The sequence below is a fragment of the Vipera ursinii genome, assembly GCF_947247035.1.
Source record: "Vipera ursinii genome assembly, chromosome: 2".
NCBI lineage: Eukaryota > Metazoa > Chordata > Lepidosauria > Squamata > Viperidae > Vipera > Vipera ursinii.
In genome coordinates this window covers 150,429,145-150,449,686 of record NC_139513.1, presented here as the reverse complement: position 1 = coordinate 150,449,686, position 20,542 = coordinate 150,429,145, and the positions used below count along the sequence as shown (strand labels likewise).

Below are 20,542 nucleotides of genomic sequence, written 5' to 3'. Positions count from 1 at the left end.
ATCCCAAAGTGGTTCTCACCCTTCCTGGGATGCTCAAAAAAAGCAACAGGAGGATACCTGGCTTTGACTATGCAATGGTGGATTCTTGCCCAGGTAACTAGAATTAAACCTCCAGAAAAATCTAGCCCTTGTTCCAATTACATAAAACGCCCCAAGAAAGAAATTAAACCTAAACCAAGCAAGACGTCTCTCCAACAGAGGGAGGGGGGAAAAAAACACACTAGGGGAGCCAGAAATAGCACCCTGCTGTTTCCCAGTTTCTTGCTGCCATTATGAGTCACCTGCCTGTTTTGCACCGGGCTTCAGTGATGCAACAATTCTTTATATAAAACTGCAACCACCTGTTCAGCGGCACAGACAGGGATTAGTTCCAGGTGTTCCTGAACTCGTTTCCTCCCCCCCCCCCACCTTTGCCATATTGCAGGCGAGACCACATGCAGGTTGCCTTGCTTTCTAGGTCTATATCAGGCCACCCTGAAAGAAGCTGTTTTGTTTTTGGCTTTGCTTCTGGCAGAAAACCCCAGTGGTGCCAACCTCCACCCCGCGGGGGAAAAAACAACATATAGCCGTGACACTGCATTTGTTTCAAAATTAAAGTCTCCATTCAAAATTAGAGTCTCGTCCTTGGCTGGGCTCTTCCGGCGAGAGAGCTTCGAACAAGAGGTGTATGCGGATGTCCACGAGGCTGCACGGCGGCCGTACAAAGAGAGGGCAGGCATTCCCGAAAGACTAAGGCTTCACCCTTTTATGCAAAAGGCATGAGACTTGATACGTGAGGGAACCAAACTTCACTTTCGGATCAGAGGTCCAGACAGGCTGCTTTTCCTATTACCTTGGACGTTTGCTCTCTGCTGCCCTAACACAGAACCAAAGAGCGTTCTGAGGAGCTCCGAGGGACTCCTGGATCCTGTTCAGCAAGCTCTGTGGGGGAAGTCCAAATCTCAGGGGGGGGGGGGGAGAAACCCTGCTGAGAAAAGACGAGGAGCTCAGCAAGGTCTCCCCTGCTTGCACCCGGACTGAGTTCCCGACCGAAAGGCTCCCTCAGACAACGGTGGCAGGACTGCTGGCAGAAGATTGCGTTCTGCCTCTGCAACAGGCCACACTTCTGCAGGCTCAAAGCACCTCAGGTGGCCAAATGCAAATGTAAAGACATTTGGGAGAGTACCAGGAGGAAGGACGCTTAACTGGCCTGGTATGAAATGACTAATCATTCTATCTGCTTTCTGAGAGCGATCTCTTCTTTCTTTCCCACCAACCTAGCCTGAAGAGCTAACCCCTATTCTTCTTCCCAACCCATCCCCTAGGTGCCAGCATCTATTTCGGAATACGTGGGTTGCGTTCTCCAACCCCCGGCAAGCACAAGCCTGAAAAACAGAACCGAGGCTGCCTGTGGTACCTGGCCCTTTCTACCCGCTGGTCTTGTAGAAGCCCATACCCGACAGGTTCAGGTTTAAGTCCTATGCTAGAGGAGAAAACCCCCCAGACAGACTGTTTCAGTTCAAGAGCAGCCGAGCTGATTCCAGGAGCTGAGAAAGCACCAAAAAAATCCGGGTTATGCTGGTTGGTTGCCACCAGCTGAGTCCACTGGGAAGTCCTGAACCAACAATGGTTTTATCTGAGGAAAAACAAGAAAAAAGAGACGAGATGAAGGACAGGCTGGTTCCTGCAAGTCAAGCACCTGCAACAGCAGTTTCATAGTAAAGACTACTCAAAGCTAAGCAAGAGAGGAGTGAAACCACATGGACATTTCTCAAGCAGAGCAAGGCTTGTTGCATCTACTGGGAGAGTTTACAAAGTAAACGGAGAAAGTGCTCCCTGAACAGTATGTCAAGATTCTAGAGCGGACTTGTCAAACGCCCGACGTCACGTGACGTCGCGCAACGTTATCGGGACGGTTTTGCCATTGCTGGCAATGGGGCGGGCGCGGCTTCCGGAGGATGTGTCCCGCCCGCGGGCCAGCAGTTTGACACCCCTGTTCTACAGAATTCCGATCTATGTGAACCACCTCTTTACTACTTCTTGTTAATACTTCTATGAAGCAAACACAAAAGAGTTTGTTTAGCCTATCACCTGACCTTCGCTCCTTCCGGCGTGATCTAAAAACTTATCTATTCCAACAAGCCGGCCTGGCCTGATGGATTTGGGTTTTAAAATTATTTATCTAATGTATTCTTACTTTATTGCTCTGTACACCGCCCTGAGTCCTCCGGGAGAAGGGCGGTATATAAAACAAACAAACAAACAAATAAATAAATAAATAACTAGGGGTCATAGCTTATTCTTCCAAGTAAGTCAGGATTCATAAACCAAGAGCAAAATCCTAGTTCTAAATGGAGCAACAGTCAGGATCTTCAGTGCAAAGGCAGCCATCCTATGGGCCACGTGATAATTCTGGGCCTTTTGCCATGGCCCACCATCACGCTGGCCATTCCTTTTCCCCACAAGTTGCTGCAATGCCCAGCAGTAATATAACGCTTTCCCTCCACCAGTGCAAAAGTTGAAGCATTTCTACTTTGTTCTCCAGATTCTGTCCTGAACATAACATAATTTTAGGGATTTGGGGCAAACCTTGACGTGTTATCTCCTCCCCAACTGACACTGCCTGCTTTGCAATTCCTGCAAACGCAGCAGGAGTCTAGTTTCACATCAAAATGGGCATCTGACTGAAAGGCAGAAGGCCAATCTCTCTTGCCCCAAACCTGCCACATGCTGGATTAGATCTCAGGCAAGCCCAATTCAAGGCTTCCGTGGTCCAGGCTTGGGTGGCCAGGCTGCCATGCAGTATTAGCTAAGGAGCCAGGCTGTTGTTAAGAATTCTTCTAGACACCACAGTCCACATTCTGGTAGCCTAGAAAATGACACGCTCCCAATTATTTCATATTGGGCAGGGGACAAGTTTACTTGCCTCCCAACTCACCGTCTTTCCCCTCCCTGGTCAATCTCACGCGGTTATCTGGTGGTGGCTTCTACTGACTGCTTCTTCAGTTATGGTGCCAGGGGGACTCGCAGACTGGGAGCCCTGCTGCCCCCACTGCTGTGAGCAGAAGACCACCATCTCCTCCAGGTTGCGCAGCACAGTCTCCGTGCCCTTGGGAGGCACCGGAGGGATCCGAGCTGGCTCCAGCACTCTGCAAAGGAAGACAGGCAGACGTTGCTAGCAAAACCCTGCACTCGGCAAGCTACAGCCACTGTAATGACATGTGGGAATGAGCGTGGGAGACAGGCAGGACAGCCACAGACAGGAACAACTGGCACATAAGAGATGTCTCAGCCCACAGAAGGAAAAGGGGCATGGGAATCATTTCAGAAGGGACCCTCCCTAGTTTTCGGGGGGGGGAGGCGGTGTCAACGGAAGGAGAGATACTTTGTCTTGGCAAGATTCTGTTAATCTAACCCAGGGGTCTTGAAACGTGGCCCTTTTAATGACTTGTGGACTTCAACTCCCAGAATTCCTCAGCCAGGCACGCGTGCCTGGCTGAAGAATTCTGGGAGTTGAAGTCCACAAGTCATTAAAAGGGCCACGTTTCAAGACCCCTGATCTAACATTATAGTAAGACAGAGTTAATATTCTTGGTTGTGCTATCTTGCAAGGCTAACAAAACCTGGGGATCCATGCCAACAGCTACACTGCACGGAAAGCAGGCTACGTCAGGCCAAGTCCTGCAAACAGCCATGAGATCTGATCCGAGTCCAAATCCCCATCTTGGTGCAAGAATCTAAATTAAAACAGGGGTAAAGATGGCCTTTTTAGTCCCCACTTGGATATGTCTGCTGAATACCATCTATCTGGGTTATTGGGCCCGCTGCTTTACTATGGTAAGAGGTTTTTCCCGACATTCATTAAGAATACGCATACTTAAAACCTCTCCTTCCGCAACCTGCTGCCTGAGATAACCAGAGGTCTCAGTCCTCGTCTGTGTGATGTCCTTTAAAATGTTTGATGATCCCCTTCGTAATTTATTTATTTAATCAACTTCTATCCTGGCTCACAGTTGGGGCGCTAGCCGCAGAGACAGACCTGTCATTCAAGGCTGTTCACATTTAGAAATGCACATGAGAAAAAAAATCAAAACAATGCCATTATATCAGACGTACCATAAACGTTACCAGAATCAGCTCCATTACAAGTGAAAAGCTTGGTGAGAAGAGATGGGGGGGTTGCCCTTTTTCTGAAGGCTGGATGAACGGAGGGCCAAACAAACACACTTTTCTTAGGGACAGCACTAGACAGATCTTCTTCCACAAGCCACGAGGCTCTTCAGAAGAGCCTCTCTTAGTGATCTAAGTAACTAGGCAAATTCACAAGTTCCCCCCATGTGCAAGACCAAGCCATTTAGGTCTTTAATGGTCAGTGCCAGACTCTTTTTAAGTAGTGCTTAGTAAACACCTGACAACCTGGGCAGATCTTTCCATTTAGGCGTCATGCGATTCTTTTATCTTGCGCTGTTTAGCCACCGGATCACTCCTTACAACTTCCGGCACTTCTCAAAAAAAAAAAAAAAAAAAAAGCTCCAGGTAAAGCGTATTGTAGCAATCAAAATGGGATTTTAACCGAGGTGTGGATAACTGTTGCTAAGTCAGACTGGTTCAGGAAAGGTCGCAGTTGGGACACTAGCCATGGAGTTGAAAAGGAGCTCTTAACGCAGACGTTACCTGGAGGGTAATGACAGCAGGGGATCTGGTAAACCTGCTTTCGGGACTGTAAAGCTGCTTTTTCAACTGAAACTTCCCTTCAGTTCCCGAGTCCAGAAGCCCTGCCATTGGGCCTGGGTTCACCTTGTTCTCTCATCCAGACCATTACTGAGCTTAGGCAGCACTCAAGGGTGCTGACTGCTTTCTTGAACTACGTCGGTGTTTTTCAGCTTTGGCAACTTTGAGACCTGTGGCGCTCTACTCCCAGAATTTCCCAGTTAGCACGCTGAGTAGAGTATTCTGGGACTTCAGTGCATCTTAAAATTACCAAATTGGGAAAAAAAACACACCAAGCTAGATTATAGGGAGTGCCAAAGCTTGGGTCTGGAGGAGATTCATATTGCTCTTTCTTTGCTTTGCTATCTGTTACATTTTTTGCCGTCTTCACCGCATAATTGGTATATTGATTCTTTTCTTTTATTCTTTTCAAGGTCTCTAAAAAAATTCTTTCGATTATTCTTGGCAGCTCCTTTTGAGTTTCAGCTTTCCTGAGCACTTTCTATTTCCAGACTACTTCTCCAAGGCCTCTTTACTCATCCCATCCGTCCTAGAACAGTCCCTGCTTTACAATGTTTTCAGATCTTCCGCTAAATGTTTTATGCAATCACGCTGATTTCTTTTCCTGCGCTCCAGGTTTTTTGTCCCCCCCCCAAATTGGAATCATCTGCACTTGTGCTTTTTAACTCTCTTTTTTTAGGAACACTAATCCACGTACTTTGAGCTCCTTTTTCCATTCGCTTCTCCTGTCACAAGAATAATTGCTCTGAATTCATTAAAATCCTCTTATTTTAAGCTTATGTATTCCAGCCAATTACACTTAGCTTTCATTTCCATTAAAATAATAAAAGTCTAGTATGACATGGACACCGTGCCCCAATATGTCTGCTATTTCCCCTTTGATTAAGTCTTCCGTGGTGTTAGTACCAAGTCAAGACGATCCTCTAAACTTTTGAAGGAAAAAGTTGTCAGTATAAGGAAAGACACAAATTTCCTGCAAGGACCATGCTTTAATTTGTCTCCCAGAAGACCTTAAGATAATTAAAATTTAAAGTAATTACATTTGCTTTTTAAAACATAAATCAATCATCCAATTCATATTGATATAAACCTCTATTAGGCGCTGCAGAATTAATTCTTCTGCATAAAAGAAGAAGTAAATAAATACACACAGATCTGCCCTCTTTTTGCAAAACCCAACCAAAATGAAAAGAATTAGAAATATAGTGTCTCCTGCTGATTAAATCAGAGACAGGGAGGGTTAACATTTCAAATTAGAGGTAGTCCTTGCTTAATTATGTTAATTGGGATCAGAATTTTAGTCACTAAGCAATGCTGTCATAAAGTGTGATGTCACGCGACCACATTGCTTAGCAACGGCAATCCCAGTAGTCGCTACTGCCGTTGTTAAGCGAGCATTGCAGGTTGTTAAGCGAGCATTGCCTCCTTGCTGGGTTCCAACAACTAAAATCAGTAAGGGAGCTGGCAGGAAGTTGCAAGTCCCAGTTGGTTCACAAGCAAGCTGACTGGCAGGTATGTGGCATGCCTAAGCGACTTTTGTTCTGGGAATGGCTGCTGCTGAGGGAGGGAGGGAGGAAGGGAGGGTGGGTGAGTGGTTGCAGCAACACACACGAGAGATTTCAAATCTGATGGTGGCTGCTGCAGGTGAGAGAGACTTAAACCAAGCAACTTGCAACTTTCCTTGCTGGCTTCCCCATTGACTTGGCTTGTGGAAACCTGGCAGAGAAAGTCACAAATGGTGACGGAATCACCACGGGGCACTGCCACTTTTGTTAAGTGTGCAGTGGTGGCCAAGTGGTGATAACGTGTGACTGTGGAAGTCTGCAACGCTGGAACTTTGAGGACCAACTGTTCAGTACCACCCCTTCAGCACCACTGCAACTTTGAACAGTCGCTAAATGAATGGTTGGTGAGGACTGACTAGCTGTGGCAAATAGTAAACGCAGACAATCATGAGTTAAATGCAATCCACTCTCCTAAATTAAAAAGTGTTTTAATAGCATCCACCCTCTTTCTTAATCAACTTCTTTCCGAGTTCTTTTGCAAGCAAAATTTCATTTAGGAAAAGGAAGTAATCAGGAAGAGGGAGAACTTGACAAAGAAGTAGTCTGGCAGGTCTAAATCTTAGTGGAAAATCCTTTGTTATCTCTACTGAGATATATCTGCTGCCAGTTACCCCTGCTAAAGTAGAACTGCCACGAGATACCCCACATTCAATATTTTAATTTCCTTATTTTATTTTTGCATGGGGACAGTGGAGAGCAATGGAAGAGAGAGAATATGCTTAATTCCATGGGATTATTTCCAAAATACAGTGGCAAAACTAAAAAACAACAACCAAAAACAAAACCCCCCACCCCCCTGGCCCCAAACAGTCTCTGGGAAAATTAACCGATCCTAAAATAAAGCTTGGAGATATCCTGGCTGCTCACCTGTCTGAGGAAACGATGCCTGTGTGGCTCATAGAACGTCTAACCTGAAGGATGGAGGGAAAAACACAAATACAATGGTAAGGATATAAACACAAAGTAATACCCTGCCATTCTGATTGGCCCGTGCATGGAATAGTTACAATTTCACAAACACAAATGGTTTTTTTTGGGGGGGGGGAAGGGATAGTCATGTAGGTGACCAACTACATGTTCAGATTTTTAAAATTATTGGTCTAGTTCAGGGGTAGGCAACCTTGGGTCTTTTATGACTCGTGGACTTCAACTCCCAGAATCCCTTCATAAAAGACCCAAGGTTGCCTACCCCTGATCTAGTATGTCTTTTTTTTTCTCTAGCTGCATAGCCTCTGGAAAAAATGATCTCTCTTTAGTTTATTAGATGTTTTAAGAGCTTAATCTCACAGATGGCAGCTTTTAAACCATATCTCAACTAATTAGCTCATGGGTCTCCAAGCTTGGCAACTTTAAGACTTGTGGACTTCAACTCCCAGAATTCTGGGAGTTGAAGTCCACAAGTCTTAAAGTTGCCAAGGTTGAAGAAAACACAGGGGCTAGGGGTTCCCATACTTTTTCCACCCTGCACTGTGAATGTTTCCATCTTATGTTCAATTAAAACATGACAACAGCTAATGTTTGTGTACTATTATTTTAAGCAGACTGTGTTTTTCTATTGTTGTGACTTACATGACGTTTAGAGCGCATTTTATGGCCAATTCATGCAAAACTCCACGTAATCCCAAAGGGTTCACATACTTTTTCTTGCAACTGTATATAATGGTAACTTTGTTCCAAATGGTACAAAACAAACAACTTTTCTAAGGAATGTAGAGACTTCCTGTCAGCACCATGGTGAGCGGATGCTTAGCTAGCTATTGCCGGCTAGCAAGATAGCTTTGTGAGGGAAATCACCACTGGATACTGGATCCGAATCAGCATAATCTCTCCAAATCAAAGGAAATTGTTGAGATCATCCACAGGACCCTGGACAGGCACTCCTCATGAGTAGACTATGGAAACTGTCGTTACTACGGTCAGTTTATAAATGTAGTAGCTGATAGTCAGGATTTACATCAAGCTAAAACCTGCAAAGCAGCCTTTATAGATACTAAGCTTGACCGAGCCTTATATCTTCATCACTTTTTCGCAATTTGTTTTGTTTTTTTTTAATTCTTTGCATATTAGAGAGATTAAGACCCTTTGGAGCAGCAAGGGTTTACTGAATTCATCGGATGAGTTTTCGTCTTCTTAAAAGATGGTGGGAATTTGATTTTTAAAAGTTTTAATTTTGGGGGGGGGAGACTGTGCAGCAAAAGGGTGCTTAGTATATGGATTTTGGAAAGTTGATGACAGATTAAGAGGCCAGAAGGATTTGGAATTATAGCTGTGAATTATTTACAAGATTCTTTCTCACGGGACAATGGAGATTGATTTTATTTTGTGTGTTGTTGTTTTTTTACGATCAGGAGACCTTGAAGGCTGGACACTAGAGGCACAGGGTAAAGAAAGTGGAGCAGAAACCGTTAGTCCCAATTTTTGAACATCTCTCAGCCAAGCTTTTGCACAGAATGGAACAAACGGTGATAAGCTATTAAAATTGTTTTTACCTGCTGGGATGAAGGGGAAAGTTACTTTTTTTTATTTTTCATTCCCTTTTTCTTTTCTTTTCCTTTTACCTGCCTCCCTCCCCCCCGTTTTTTCTTTTTCTTGTATATTTGTTTGTAATTTTTATACTTATTGCATCATACAGGACTGACTTTTGTTCTTTTCACGTATAATTCTTAATAAAATTATTTGAAAAAGAAAGGATGCTTACTAGAGCAGGTCTGTATATATTGTTACAGTTTTCATTAATGTAGTATAGACACAATGAATGCAATTAAGAGGTCAAAGTACTTGCAGCTTCTTTTATACTTAAAATGGGTTGGTCCAGCCTCTCTTAAGACAGCCTTCCACAACACAAAAAGCTTGTAGATATTTTACACTGCAACTCCCATTAGCCTTTGCTAAAATAGCCAATGCTCAGGATAACTGAAGGGAATATATTGGTCAAGTGAATTCTCCATATTCTGAGATCTAGTGATTACTCTTCATTGTCTTTTTTTAATATAATGTATAAATCCAAGACATACAAATATATAGAATTTCTAACTTAGAATGGCTTTTTAACTTACAGAAACATATGATATGCCTATGAACAATTACACAATTTTACATGTAATACAAAAAGACAAATGCTCTGGGCATTATGAGCTTTTTCAGCACACACACACTAATTCTGATGAATTATATAAAACGCTCGGCATCAGGAATTTATTTCACTCTGAGATGCCATTCATTTCACATTAAGATAAATGCCTCCAGAATGGTTATTTGGTTATTATTTCCCACAAGAAATTAAATCAGGACTACCAGTTTGGTGGTTTCTAGATGTTTGGGACTAAAAGTCATAAATCCCAGCTAGCATGACCCTTGGTCAAAAATTATGAGGGCAGTAATGGAAAAAAAGGATTTATATAGAACCAAGTTGCCTATTCTTGATTAAATCTACGAGAATGAAAAACAGCAGCATGCCGTGACAATTTCTTTCCTGGCAATGTGACATAAACACAATTTTTCAGAAGCAACCCAACTGAGCATCTTACTAGGGTAGAACTAATGAATATAAATAGGAATAAGTAATAAGTAGCCTTACCCGGTGGGAATGTGGAAGTTTAGTGCCCACAAAATCAGAAGGCTCAGGGACTGTTGAAGGATGATACAGCTCAGGGGCCAAACGAGTATTTGCAAATTTCATGCATTCTTCTAGGGTAGAGATGAACTGACTGCAGGTTGCCCGCAATAAAGACGAAGCTTCATTCATCTTCTGGTGGGAATTGAGAGCACAGACAAGTGAAGCAGCACAACTGCATGATGGCCTTTCCACCCTAATCCTCACAGTCCCACCATCCAATGGAGAGGAGGGGCTTGAGAGCTAAAAGGTCCAATTCGAATGGGCTTCAGTTGCTCTCTACATGCCCCTTTCCTGCCCAAATGGCTTGGGCTTCCAAACAAGCAACTCTACATATGGACATTAATTCTCCATTCAGCTACATGAAAGGACTGTGTCGCTTCAGCAAATAAACACTGGCTTTACAAGGTTTATAATTCTATTAGAACACAGGAAATATAATAATAATAATAATAATAATAATAATAATAATAATAACAACAACAACAACAACAACAACAACAACAACAACAACAATTGGAAGGGACCTTGGAGGTCTTCTAGTCCAACCCCCTGCTCAGGCAGGAAACCCTATACCATTTTGGATAAATATCAGTATCAGTATCAAATATCAATATCAAGCAGTCTTTCCTGAAGTCACTCTCCTCTCCCCAGATCTTTGCTTGTGATGCAGTTAAATAAGAATGCAAAACTACGGCGAAGCACTTGATGCTCCATTGGAGTCTGCAATCCTTAAGATCTCAAGCCCACCTTTTAAAACGTTGGTAAAAGAAAAAGAGCCATTACCTATATACTACGTCATCACCTGAAAGTTTAGTAGTGGTGTAGCAATACTGAGACAAGCTCACCTCTATTCCCATTCCAAAAGTTTGTTCCCGGAAAAAATAGGAGCATCAATACATTTTAGATAAAGCTGGGAAAACTCCCTAAGGCTGTTGCTTTACAAATGTGGTACACAGAAGCAGCATGAATTCTATTTTTAAAAAAATTCTGATTAAGTTCTAATTTTTATTTACACTGGAAGTAAAACTAAATTAGCACTTTCAAATGCTTCAAAATTATATGCAATCAGAGCAGGTACTGGGCCAAACAACAAACCATCCAGGCTGAAGAGCCAAGGCAGTTGCACATACAGGAGATACCAAGACATGAGATTCAAGCCACTGGGGCATGGTATTTTTCCAACATTGCCGTAAGAATGGAATAATAGTCCAGTGTTTCTGTTCGAAAACATACTTTTGGCATTAAGCATTTGATTGAAAAAAAATGTTTAAAGATTGCTAATTATTTCTGGAGCAATGATGGAAAGATTGAGAGAGAATAAATTCTTCAAAAAACCCTGACAACTTTATTTTAGCACTTAGATCAATTGATAAGTCACCCATGTCCAAAAGATTAAATAGCTGCACTGTTGATGATACATCACAGATGTTCCTGTCAATTGGCAGATTTTTCTTTGGCTGAATTTGAGACTGCTTCTAATGCCATGTCCAGCTTTAACAGGTGGGCCCGATCTGTGCCAGATGCGTTAATACATTAAAGGAGACAAAGTGAGATATATGGTAGTTAAGCCTCAATGAGACCAATAGATGTCATTTGTTTAAATGGTGTTTGCAAAGAAATTGCAGGTGGGTTGTGACCTTCGCTGACAAATACGAAGAGTGGCAGCATTTGGATCTTTCAAGCAAGAGGAAAATGTGTCCTGGATCAGCCGGGCTTCCTTTATGTCAGACTGTGTCCAAAACATAGGAATATCTACTTTACATAACCATAGAACAGATCTAGAATCCTTAGTGGCCCTTGGATATCTGCATTGTTGTGTGGACTCTTCACCCTTAATTCCAAGGCACTACAGCAATGACTGACTGCGTCACTGGCTCCTGAGACCTCTGGACTACAAGATGCCATTGGCCCTGTTGGCTGAAGCTACTAGAAGACCAGGAGGCCTGGAGAGCTCTCAGCTTTCCATCTCTGTCCTACAGTGATCACAAATAAACTTGCTAATGTTGTCAGAGAACTAATATTTCACAGGTTTCTTAATAGACCCGGCTGAAACATGCAAACACAGAAACCTCTAATTGCTCTAGACTCTCTCCCACCGTACCTGGATGTCCAGAGGAGATCCATTCTCTTGAGGTTGGGTTGCATCCTGCACAGCTAGCACTTGCTGTGTCAGCACGTCACAATATAGGCGGAGTTCAGACAGTTTTCTTCCGAGGGACTCGTTGCTTATGTCCAGATCTGGGATAGATAAGGAAAATTTACATAAGACACTGAAAGAACATTCTGTTGTGATTCAGGGTCAGCCTGTGGGTTCGGCAGTTGGGTCGGACGACTCAGAGGAGGAGGGGGGTGTTGAAGAGCTTGCTGAGGAGGTTGGAGAGCTTGCTGAGGGGGTTGGAGAGCTTGCTGATGAGAGCCCTCAGCCAGGCCCCTCCCACCTGGTCACGACGCAGACCCAGCTGTGTGAGCCTGACAGCGTGGATGAAGATGACCCACAGCTGGCCCTGTTCAAGGACGCCCGACGCAAGAGGCAGTCAATCAGGAGTAAACAGAGGAAGGCAATGGGGCACCTCGGAAGGAGGCAGAGAGAAGCCACGCCCTGAACTGTATAAAAGGGGAATGCGTGGGAGGGCTGGTTTGCTGAAGGCAACCGCTTGAATAGCTCCTGTTTCATGGTTGGTGTCTTGTTTTGCTCTGTTTTATGTTAATAAATTTGGCAGGCTTAATTCCAGCCTCTTGCCGTTTGTAAAGGGGTTGTCCCTGCCTTTTCTGCAGGGCCGGTAGCAGGCTGGTACAGAACACATTCACACAGCGCCACAGAGTACAGAAGACTTAAGCTGCATCAGAATTAGTTCCGATTTTGCCAGTGAAAAAGCTTGCTCCCTCGGTCATATCAAAATAACAACTAAGATGCCTTTGGTGTTTTCAAAATGCAAATATCTTTTGAGTATGAATCTGTGGATAGCACCAAAACTGAAAATAAAGTGCAAACGATGCAATGGGATATAGACTGTCAGTGTGTGTTCGTTTAATGTACCCTTTTCCAGGGCAGAGTAAAAATAAATATATAAAAAGATTAGTAAAATCAAATCAACTTCCTCTGTTTCAATGAAGCGGCACCAATTTATCTCTGAAATCCAAAAGCATCTAATGTGATGCAGGAACAAACAGCTGCTTTAAAGAACTGTGGTTAGATGTGTTCATGTTCCCATATGCTTTGAGGAACGTTTCTAAAAAAGAGCTCGCACATTGCACTAAACCCGGCTGAGTTCCCTAGTGAAATTGTATGCACAATTTTGAAAGGACGTTTCAAACACTTTTGTGACTTCTTTTTGTTTTCTAAGAATATTGTCACTCTGTGCCATGAGACATGGGAGATTTAGCCCTTAAAAAGTAATAAAGATTTTAAACGCCGAAAATCAGTGAGGAGGCAGAGACTCTGGCTGGTACCACAGATAGCACATAACCTTTTTTGAAGTATGCCAGGCTTTGATAATTCCTTAAGACAGAAATATGAAGAAGAAACTAGGAAACGATGAAGCAAAGGAAAGTTGATTTAGTGACTTTCTGTGAAGTAATAGAGGAAAAAGTAGGCTAACTGCAGTTGGTGCACAACTGTATCTGTGTGGGTGGGATGGAAGAAAACATTTATCACCCAATCTGCCAAAGAGAGGCTTAATCTTAGCCACCAACTTAGTGGTATTTATTCTGGGAAATGTACAGATAACTTATGTGCGTAAGTGCACTCACGTTTCCAATATTTATTTCGGGAAGTAGAATTTCAGAATGGTCTATTAAAATGAAATACCAATTACAAAACACTGGAATCACTAACAATCTACTGAGTAAAAGATGAAGGATCATAAGAACAGTCTATAAATTACCCAAATATACATTAAAAGTATTCTAAGCGCAGGCTTTGACTTTCTCCCATACAAGGAAAAGTTAACAAAGCAGCTGAGGTCCCAAGCTGCATTAAGTTGTGACTTGTTTTGGCTAAGTAAATGGTGTAAATCTAGGCAATAGTCAAGTTTGCCTGTCATTAATTTACTATAGATCCCAAACCGGGTAATAGTGTAGGTTAGGGCTGAGAATGCTTTAACCAAAATACAAACTCATGCTTTCTGCTGGAATAATGTGGCTAAGTACAAACTGAAAAACCCGCAAGGGCTGCCACTAATCTGCTAGACATAGAAACAGCTGTTGGATAAGCTATATAGTATATAGCCTTCCTGACACCAACATAAAGCTGCTCTAATCTCTTTTCACGTCCTAAAGGGGGGATTACTTGGAGGGATTAACACTCCCTTTTATACTCAGTGATTTAGACTTTTGTGGGGTTCCTATATGGGTTTCCCCCACTGAAATTGGGACTGCTCAAATTAAAGGGGGGAAATGTTAAGTGGGGGGTGGCAAGCTGTTGTAAAAGTAGCCATCTGACATCAACACCATACAGTGGGAGATTGACATATAGGTCTGTGGGAAGATGTTACCCATGAATAACGCTAAATTAACCCTGATGTGCCACATGAACTATGTCATGTTTGGTGATTCAGAAAACCTTATAAACCAGGCACATCAAACTCACATCACGTGATGTCACGCCATGTATTGAGACTTTTTCCGCATTGCCGGCAATGGGGTGGGCACAGTTTCAGCGTGATGCATCCAGCCCGTGGGCCGGCAGTTTGACATGCCTGTTATAAACGATGGTTTATTGTGACAAGTGAACCCAGTCAATAACAGTGCTGTAATAAGTACTGGAATTCATTCTTCTTTCTCTGCACATTAAGTCTTATTTTGGGGGGGGGGGGGGTTGAGCATGAACAATGTTATGAACCAGCTGCAGTGCTTTTTCCTGGAGATCCTCAGAGACTGACAAATAAATGGGGGAGATGCTAGTGGTCCATAAGACTGTTTGTGTTCAATCATTCAAATAATGGATTTTTAAAAAAATCCTAAAGACTAGCTTTTCAAAAGGGGAATCAATTCTGTTCTTTCCCTCATTTTATTGTGGAAATACAGGTAGTCCTCGCCTTATGACGACTGAGCCTAAAATTTCTGCTGTTAAGTGAGACATTTACTAAGTGAGTTTTGCCCCATTTGTTAAGTGAATCGTTGCAGTTGATAAGTTGATAACCCGGTTGTTAAGTGAATCTGGCTTTCCCATTGACTTTGCTGGTGAGAAGGTCGCAAAAGGTGATCGCATGACCCGGGGACACAGCAACGGTCATAAATATGAGTCAATTGTCAAGCATCTGAACTTTGATCACATGATCATGGGGATGCTCCAAAGGCCGCACGTGTGAAAAACGGCCATAAGTCACATTTTTCAGTACCATTGTAACTTCGAACGGTCACTAAATGAATTGTTGTAAGCCGAGGACTAGCTGTACCTAAAAATAGTCCAAATCATGAAAACTAGCACTGGGGACTCAACAGCACATTCAGTGCTATATCTACACTATGGTCTCCTTTTTGGATCCTGACCTCAGTTACTCTAACCCGCTGTAGCCATTCAGCAGTCTATCTATTATGAGGAGAGCCAAATCCCTATGTGCAAACATGGGTGTAAATGGAGGGGAGAGGTTGCAAATGACTCAACAAACCCAGATATGTTTGCTAACGAGGTATGAGAGTAAAGTACTCACTGAAGTTGACCAAGTATTTTCACCCAGTACTAACTAGCTCTATCAACAGCCCCATAATCCTGAGCCCACCAATTCATTAACACAAAGCTATTGACAAAGAACCAACCTTTTTCTTTCTGGCTTCTGCTATCCCCGAGGCAGGCTTTGGAGCTGCCCAAAGCCACCAGCCATTTCTGTCTCTCAGCAGCGCCTCCTGCCTTCAAGTAGAAGTACTGCTCACCTGGGATGACCAGCTCCATACGAGTGGAATCGGTTGCATGGACTACAGGAGGGGTGAGAGAAATAAAAGGAAAATAAAAGTGAGCCATACAATCGCTACCTTCCCCCCCACACACACACAGGCTCCACCACGCGCAGGGTGACACTTTTTCTTATTCGGTCAAAGATGATTTCATGGCCACCAATTGAAATCCCTACTTTGTATAAGTTGAAGGATTAAGAGGGGAAAAGAAAGCTATCTTCTTACCACTCAGAGATCATCTAGGGCAGGGGTGTCAAACTTGCAACATCACATGACGTGTCGCGACATATCGCAACTTTTTTGCCATTGCCGGCAATGGGGGTGGGCACGGTTTCGCCATGACGCATCCGGCCCATGGGCCGGCAGTTTGACACCCCTGATTTAGGGCTAAAGGAATACCATGTCCACAGGTATGTAATTTGGGTGAAGCACAGACCTCAATAGGGAAGAACCCAACCAGAACACTCCAGATGAAAAACACCAACGTAATAAAAATTAGCCTAACTGAATGAAAACACCTTTAGGAGTAAGAGGTTTTAGAACACTGCTTTAAGTTTCTGGAGCTAACAGTGAGATTTCCAAATGCGATCTTTGTGTTTTTGATAACAAGAGATAAAGTCTGCCTACTTCATTTACTGGTATTTGCAGATCAAGCTAAGGTTCAGTCACAGGAGCGAGACATTTTTTCCCATTTATTTGGCAAACGCACAAGCCTCCTACCGATTGTCTTTGATGTACCATTTGAATTTAAAGATGGTGCTGAACACACTGAGTTATAAACCCCGCCTGAAATTACAACCACTGAAGGCTTCCCATCTATCTTCCCTCTCCATCTCAGTTCCCCAACCAGGGCATACAAATCTGCCACTCCCCTGCCTTTACTTGCTCACTGCCTCGCCACCATACCCAGAAGGTCCAGGCCTTCTCCCCACCCCACCATGCTTGCAATGCCAGGGTCCATTTACTTTTGCCTTTTTGTGCAGCTGCTGACAGGCGTGACAAGCTGATGCAAGTGTAGCCAGCCAGCCAGCCAGTGAATGCAGTGTTTCCGAAGGCTAGATAAGGGCCTCTGTCTACACTTCAGAAACATTGTGTTCTCTAGTTTCTGGCTAGAAAACTAGTAAATGCAGTGTTTAGAAACACTGTGTTCTCTAGCTTTCTAGCCAGAAACATCTTGGTATTTCTGAAACCTCAAAAGTCTCTAGCACATAGAGGGGAGGGGGGATTCCTGTGGCAGACCAGAGAAATTTGGTTCCCAAAGATCCGAGCTTCCTTTCTCTAGCCCAAATGGAACTCGGATCTTCAGGATCCAAACTTTATTTCTCTGGCCCACAGCAAGAGTTCCCTTCCATGCAGACAGGGAAGCACTCTTGCTCCATCCACTTAATGATCGCAATTGGGAAAACTGGGTTTGTGGTCACTCAGTGAAACAGTCTTGTGTCTGTCTTGCTTAATGACCACAACAACTTGCAACCACAATTCCAAGCCCGCGGTTATAAGTTGAGGACTACAATCATTAAAAAGAACTCTGGGGGTGCCCAGACTAGAGGCATGGCATCATGTAATTTCTACATAGTAGATTAGAATTTCAGCAGATCCAGGTCAATTCTGCATAATCTAGGCTCTGCAGCATGCAATGAATCAATGTAGCTTGCATTATTGTCAGTACATTACCGGTCCACTGTTTGAAGGCTGAAAGGAAACAAGCCTCATGGACCATATCTGGGGTCCCTAGATATTAACAGCATATAATCTGGGCTTCAAGAGAGCCGGTTGTACACAGTGGTTTAATATATCATGCCAGAAAACAGAAGACTGTGAATTCTAGACTTGTCTCAGGTACAAAACCAGTAAAGTGACCTGTGCCAGTCATTCCCTCTCAGCCCTAGGAGGAAGACAAGGGCAAACCAATTCCAAAATGTTGCCAAGAAAGCTGCATCAACTTGTCAAGGCAAAAGCCATAAATCAAGGCTAATTCAAAGGCACCAAAACAAGTAGTAGTAGTAGTAGTAGTAGTAGTAGTAGTAGTAATAATAATAATAATAATAATAATAATAATAATAATAATAATAATAAATAATAATAATTAATAAATAAATAAATAAATCTGGTTTTCACTGAATGGCTGGCAACTATCCTTCCATAAGAAAGCAACTAATGAAGAAGGTAAGAAACCACAGGCCTTTAAAGGAAGAGCAGCAAATAGCAGTGGAATAAAGAAAGCAACACGGTGAAGCTGCTGCAGTTCTTAGCAGAAAACGGAAGACAACGCACAATACCGAATGAAGCAAAGTTTGGAAAAAGATAAATTATGTTACATCTTTTCCATTCCATGTACAGTACTGAAACTGCCTACCTTTGATTTCACATACAGCCATCTTGATGCTGCCTTTGCTGCCTTTGCCCACATCATCCTGAGAGTCATAATAGGAGAGGATGCCATTTTCTAACACAAAATATCGTGGCTGCCAACCTGAGGCCAGAGAAGAAGGAGGGTAAATTGGACCTTGCAGACTATTTGCAGTGGGGGTTGGGGAGCAAGGGAAACCAACTAAACGTCTCCATATGTTTGGATTTAATTTTCCAAGAATTTCTGAACTAAATTGACTAGGGTGGGCAACATGGTTCTTGTGGTACTATTCTTAATTTATGCCAGGCTGCTCGCCTCTCCATATTTATTGTTTAAAAGTACTATTTATAATTAAATTAGAAGCAATCATGCTGTTGAGGGCTGCTCATTCATAAGCCACCAGGGCAGGTACAAACATCAATTGACCATAATAATACTTGTCACTCTGTCTAGTTTAAAGGTACTTGGGTTTTATCCCAAGACCTGGCCCAAGAGACAGAACCCCCAGCAGATTTATCCCCACAAATAACTTCCATTCCACTCCATCTAGGGAAGAATCAGCGACAAGAAAGTGTTCAATTCAGGAAATCTCTGTGAATTAGCCCCCAATCTACTTACTGTGTGGGATCCCCTCCAGGAGGAATCTTGTCTGTTCCAGATTATTGTGATTTTGGCACCAGGCAAATACATTTCTCTTTTCCTTAGTATTCTAGGATTTTAAACCCAGATTATAGAAGATAATTCTAATTCCCTGCATGAAATGACAGTAGTACTATATTTTAGGTTCTATTCCTTATGCAGTCTCTTTGGGGCATTATTCTATTTTTCCACTCAATCACATGAGACGTCGATTCTTTTGTATAAACTACCCAAGAGAAAGTTTATTGTTCAGTAGTTATAAATAAAAACAAATTGATCTATTCCTCTCCCCTCCTATTTTACCTTGTTTATTTATATCCCATGTTTCCTCCAACAGCTCAAGGTGGCCTTATCCCCATCTGTGCAATAAGCTGCCCCAGAGTTTATACCCAGCTCAATACCCCAGTGAGTATTCAGGGCTGAGGGCAAACACGAATTTGGGACTTACTAGTTGTTATCTTTCAACTACACTGTACTGGGGACCAAGTGTTTACTTACCCTGCATTAAAGGGATGCCCATAGCAAGCTTTTATATACTGTACACATTCGAAGAATAAAGAAATTGGCCATAAATATTTTGTTCTTTAAGTAGAACAAAAAAGGTACATATACACTGCAATTAAGATTAGTGCTATCAATAAAGTGACCATACATCCTTTACTATAAAGAACAGTCCTTTATTTCAGAAAGCTGTACTTTAAATTTATTTACTAAACAACTTATTAAATAATTCATATTTAATTATAATTTGCTAATCAATAATTAATTCTAATTGTGTGGGTTTGCTCTTGAATTTGCCTTTGTAAAGCAAAGTTAGAAACACAAAGAATTATTACTGTCTATCTTTATGAACCTCTTCCAGATTTGCTCCCCCAACTGTGGGTTTGTCCTCTATTTCTTTCAAGGAAATGCAGTCACTTATTCACAAAACGTAGTTCCTTCACATCTACAGGCCACCTGGCAACGGTCGAAGTTTATTCTTTTCGCTGCGTTTCCCAAGCTGGAGAAAGCCGGTTTAATTTCTTCCAGTTGTGCAGCGCTTAAACAGTCTTCGATCCATTCAAATGTTGATGGATCGACCCTCCTGACCCGGGAGGAAGAGGCAGGCTCCATTTGCAAAAGGATCGTTGCATTTCGGGAAGAATAAATAAGGAAGAGCGAGAGACTGAGAAACGGAGTAGAAGTCTGCGGGGACAAAGATGGAAGGAAGCCTGGACTGCCGAATGCTCTTCCTAGCTGCGTGGCTACGGGAGAGGATCCAGGCGGGCGGGGAGCGAGGAGAACCCGTATTTGAGCTCCCCGTTACTCGCTACCCTGGAGCCAGGCCTGCCTGGAACACTCCCACTCACCTGAAAGATAGTTGGTCCATTTCAACAGCGCTCCCTCCATCACCAGCGCAGCTCAGCGCCGGTCTGCCACGCCGATCCAATTGCGGCCCTGCGCCGGCGAGGCTCAGCCAATCACGGGTCGTGTGCCGATCGGAACGGAGGAGGGGGGGGAGAGAGAGAGAGAGAGAGGTGGGAAGAACAGGAGGCGGACGAGAAGGAGGACAGGGGGAGGAAGCGGAGGCGGGAGAAACGTAACGAATTGGAGGAGACACAAAGCCGGAAGTATCTCTCGGAGCCAATTACAAGACGCGGACCCTCGCACTGACTTAAGGGCAATGTAGTCCCGAAACTGCTCCGACTTTGGAGCAGGCCAATCCTCTCCCAGCGCTTTCTTGATTCGTTTCTGAGTCCTCTCAGTGTTAGAAATGTGGCTTAGCGGGCT

At 43.2% G+C, this 20,542-nt stretch overlaps 1 protein-coding gene across 4 annotated transcripts; it reads right to left on the bottom strand.

Annotated features, from left to right (window-relative positions):
- Positions 1-579: 579 nt before the first annotated feature.
- Positions 580-20,283, bottom strand: LOC310636624 (pleckstrin homology domain-containing family A member 3-like). Of its 4 annotated transcripts, XM_083356594.1 has the most exons (9): positions 19,626-19,702; positions 18,752-18,842; positions 18,140-18,256; positions 15,649-15,804; positions 11,993-12,129; positions 9,853-10,023; positions 7,143-7,186; positions 2,918-3,128; positions 580-1,615 (listed from the first exon to the last, which is right to left on the bottom strand). In XM_083356594.1, exons 3-8 carry the CDS (start codon positions 18,159-18,161, stop codon positions 2,942-2,944), a joined length of 717 nt encoding a protein of 238 aa, XP_083212720.1. In that variant the 5' UTR covers positions 18,162-18,256; positions 18,752-18,842; positions 19,626-19,702; the 3' UTR covers positions 580-1,615; positions 2,918-2,941. The 4 variants fall into 4 exon arrangements, with proteins under 4 accessions (XP_083212720.1, XP_083212717.1, XP_083212718.1 ...); XM_083356591.1 differs by lacking the exons at positions 18,752-18,842; positions 19,626-19,702 and adding an exon at positions 20,122-20,283; XM_083356592.1 differs by lacking the exons at positions 18,752-18,842; positions 19,626-19,702 and adding an exon at positions 20,122-20,283 and having other exon boundaries at positions 9,853-10,020.
- Positions 20,284-20,542: the final 259 nt, after the last annotated feature.

Excerpts from the sequence above, each read along its gene's own strand:
- LOC310636624 (XM_083356591.1), bottom strand. The coding sequence starts at position 20,161 with ATGGAGGGAGCGCTGTTGAAATGGACCAACTATCTTTCAG. Across the intron at positions 15,805-18,139 it reads GGCTGTATGTGAAATCAAAG|TCCATGCAACCGATTCCACT; the intron begins GTAGGCAGTTTC and ends CCCCTCCTGTAG. Across the intron at positions 3,129-7,142 it reads GGCATCGTTTCCTCAGACAG|AGTGCTGGAGCCAGCTCGGA; the intron begins GTGAGCAGCCAG and ends CTTCCTTTGCAG.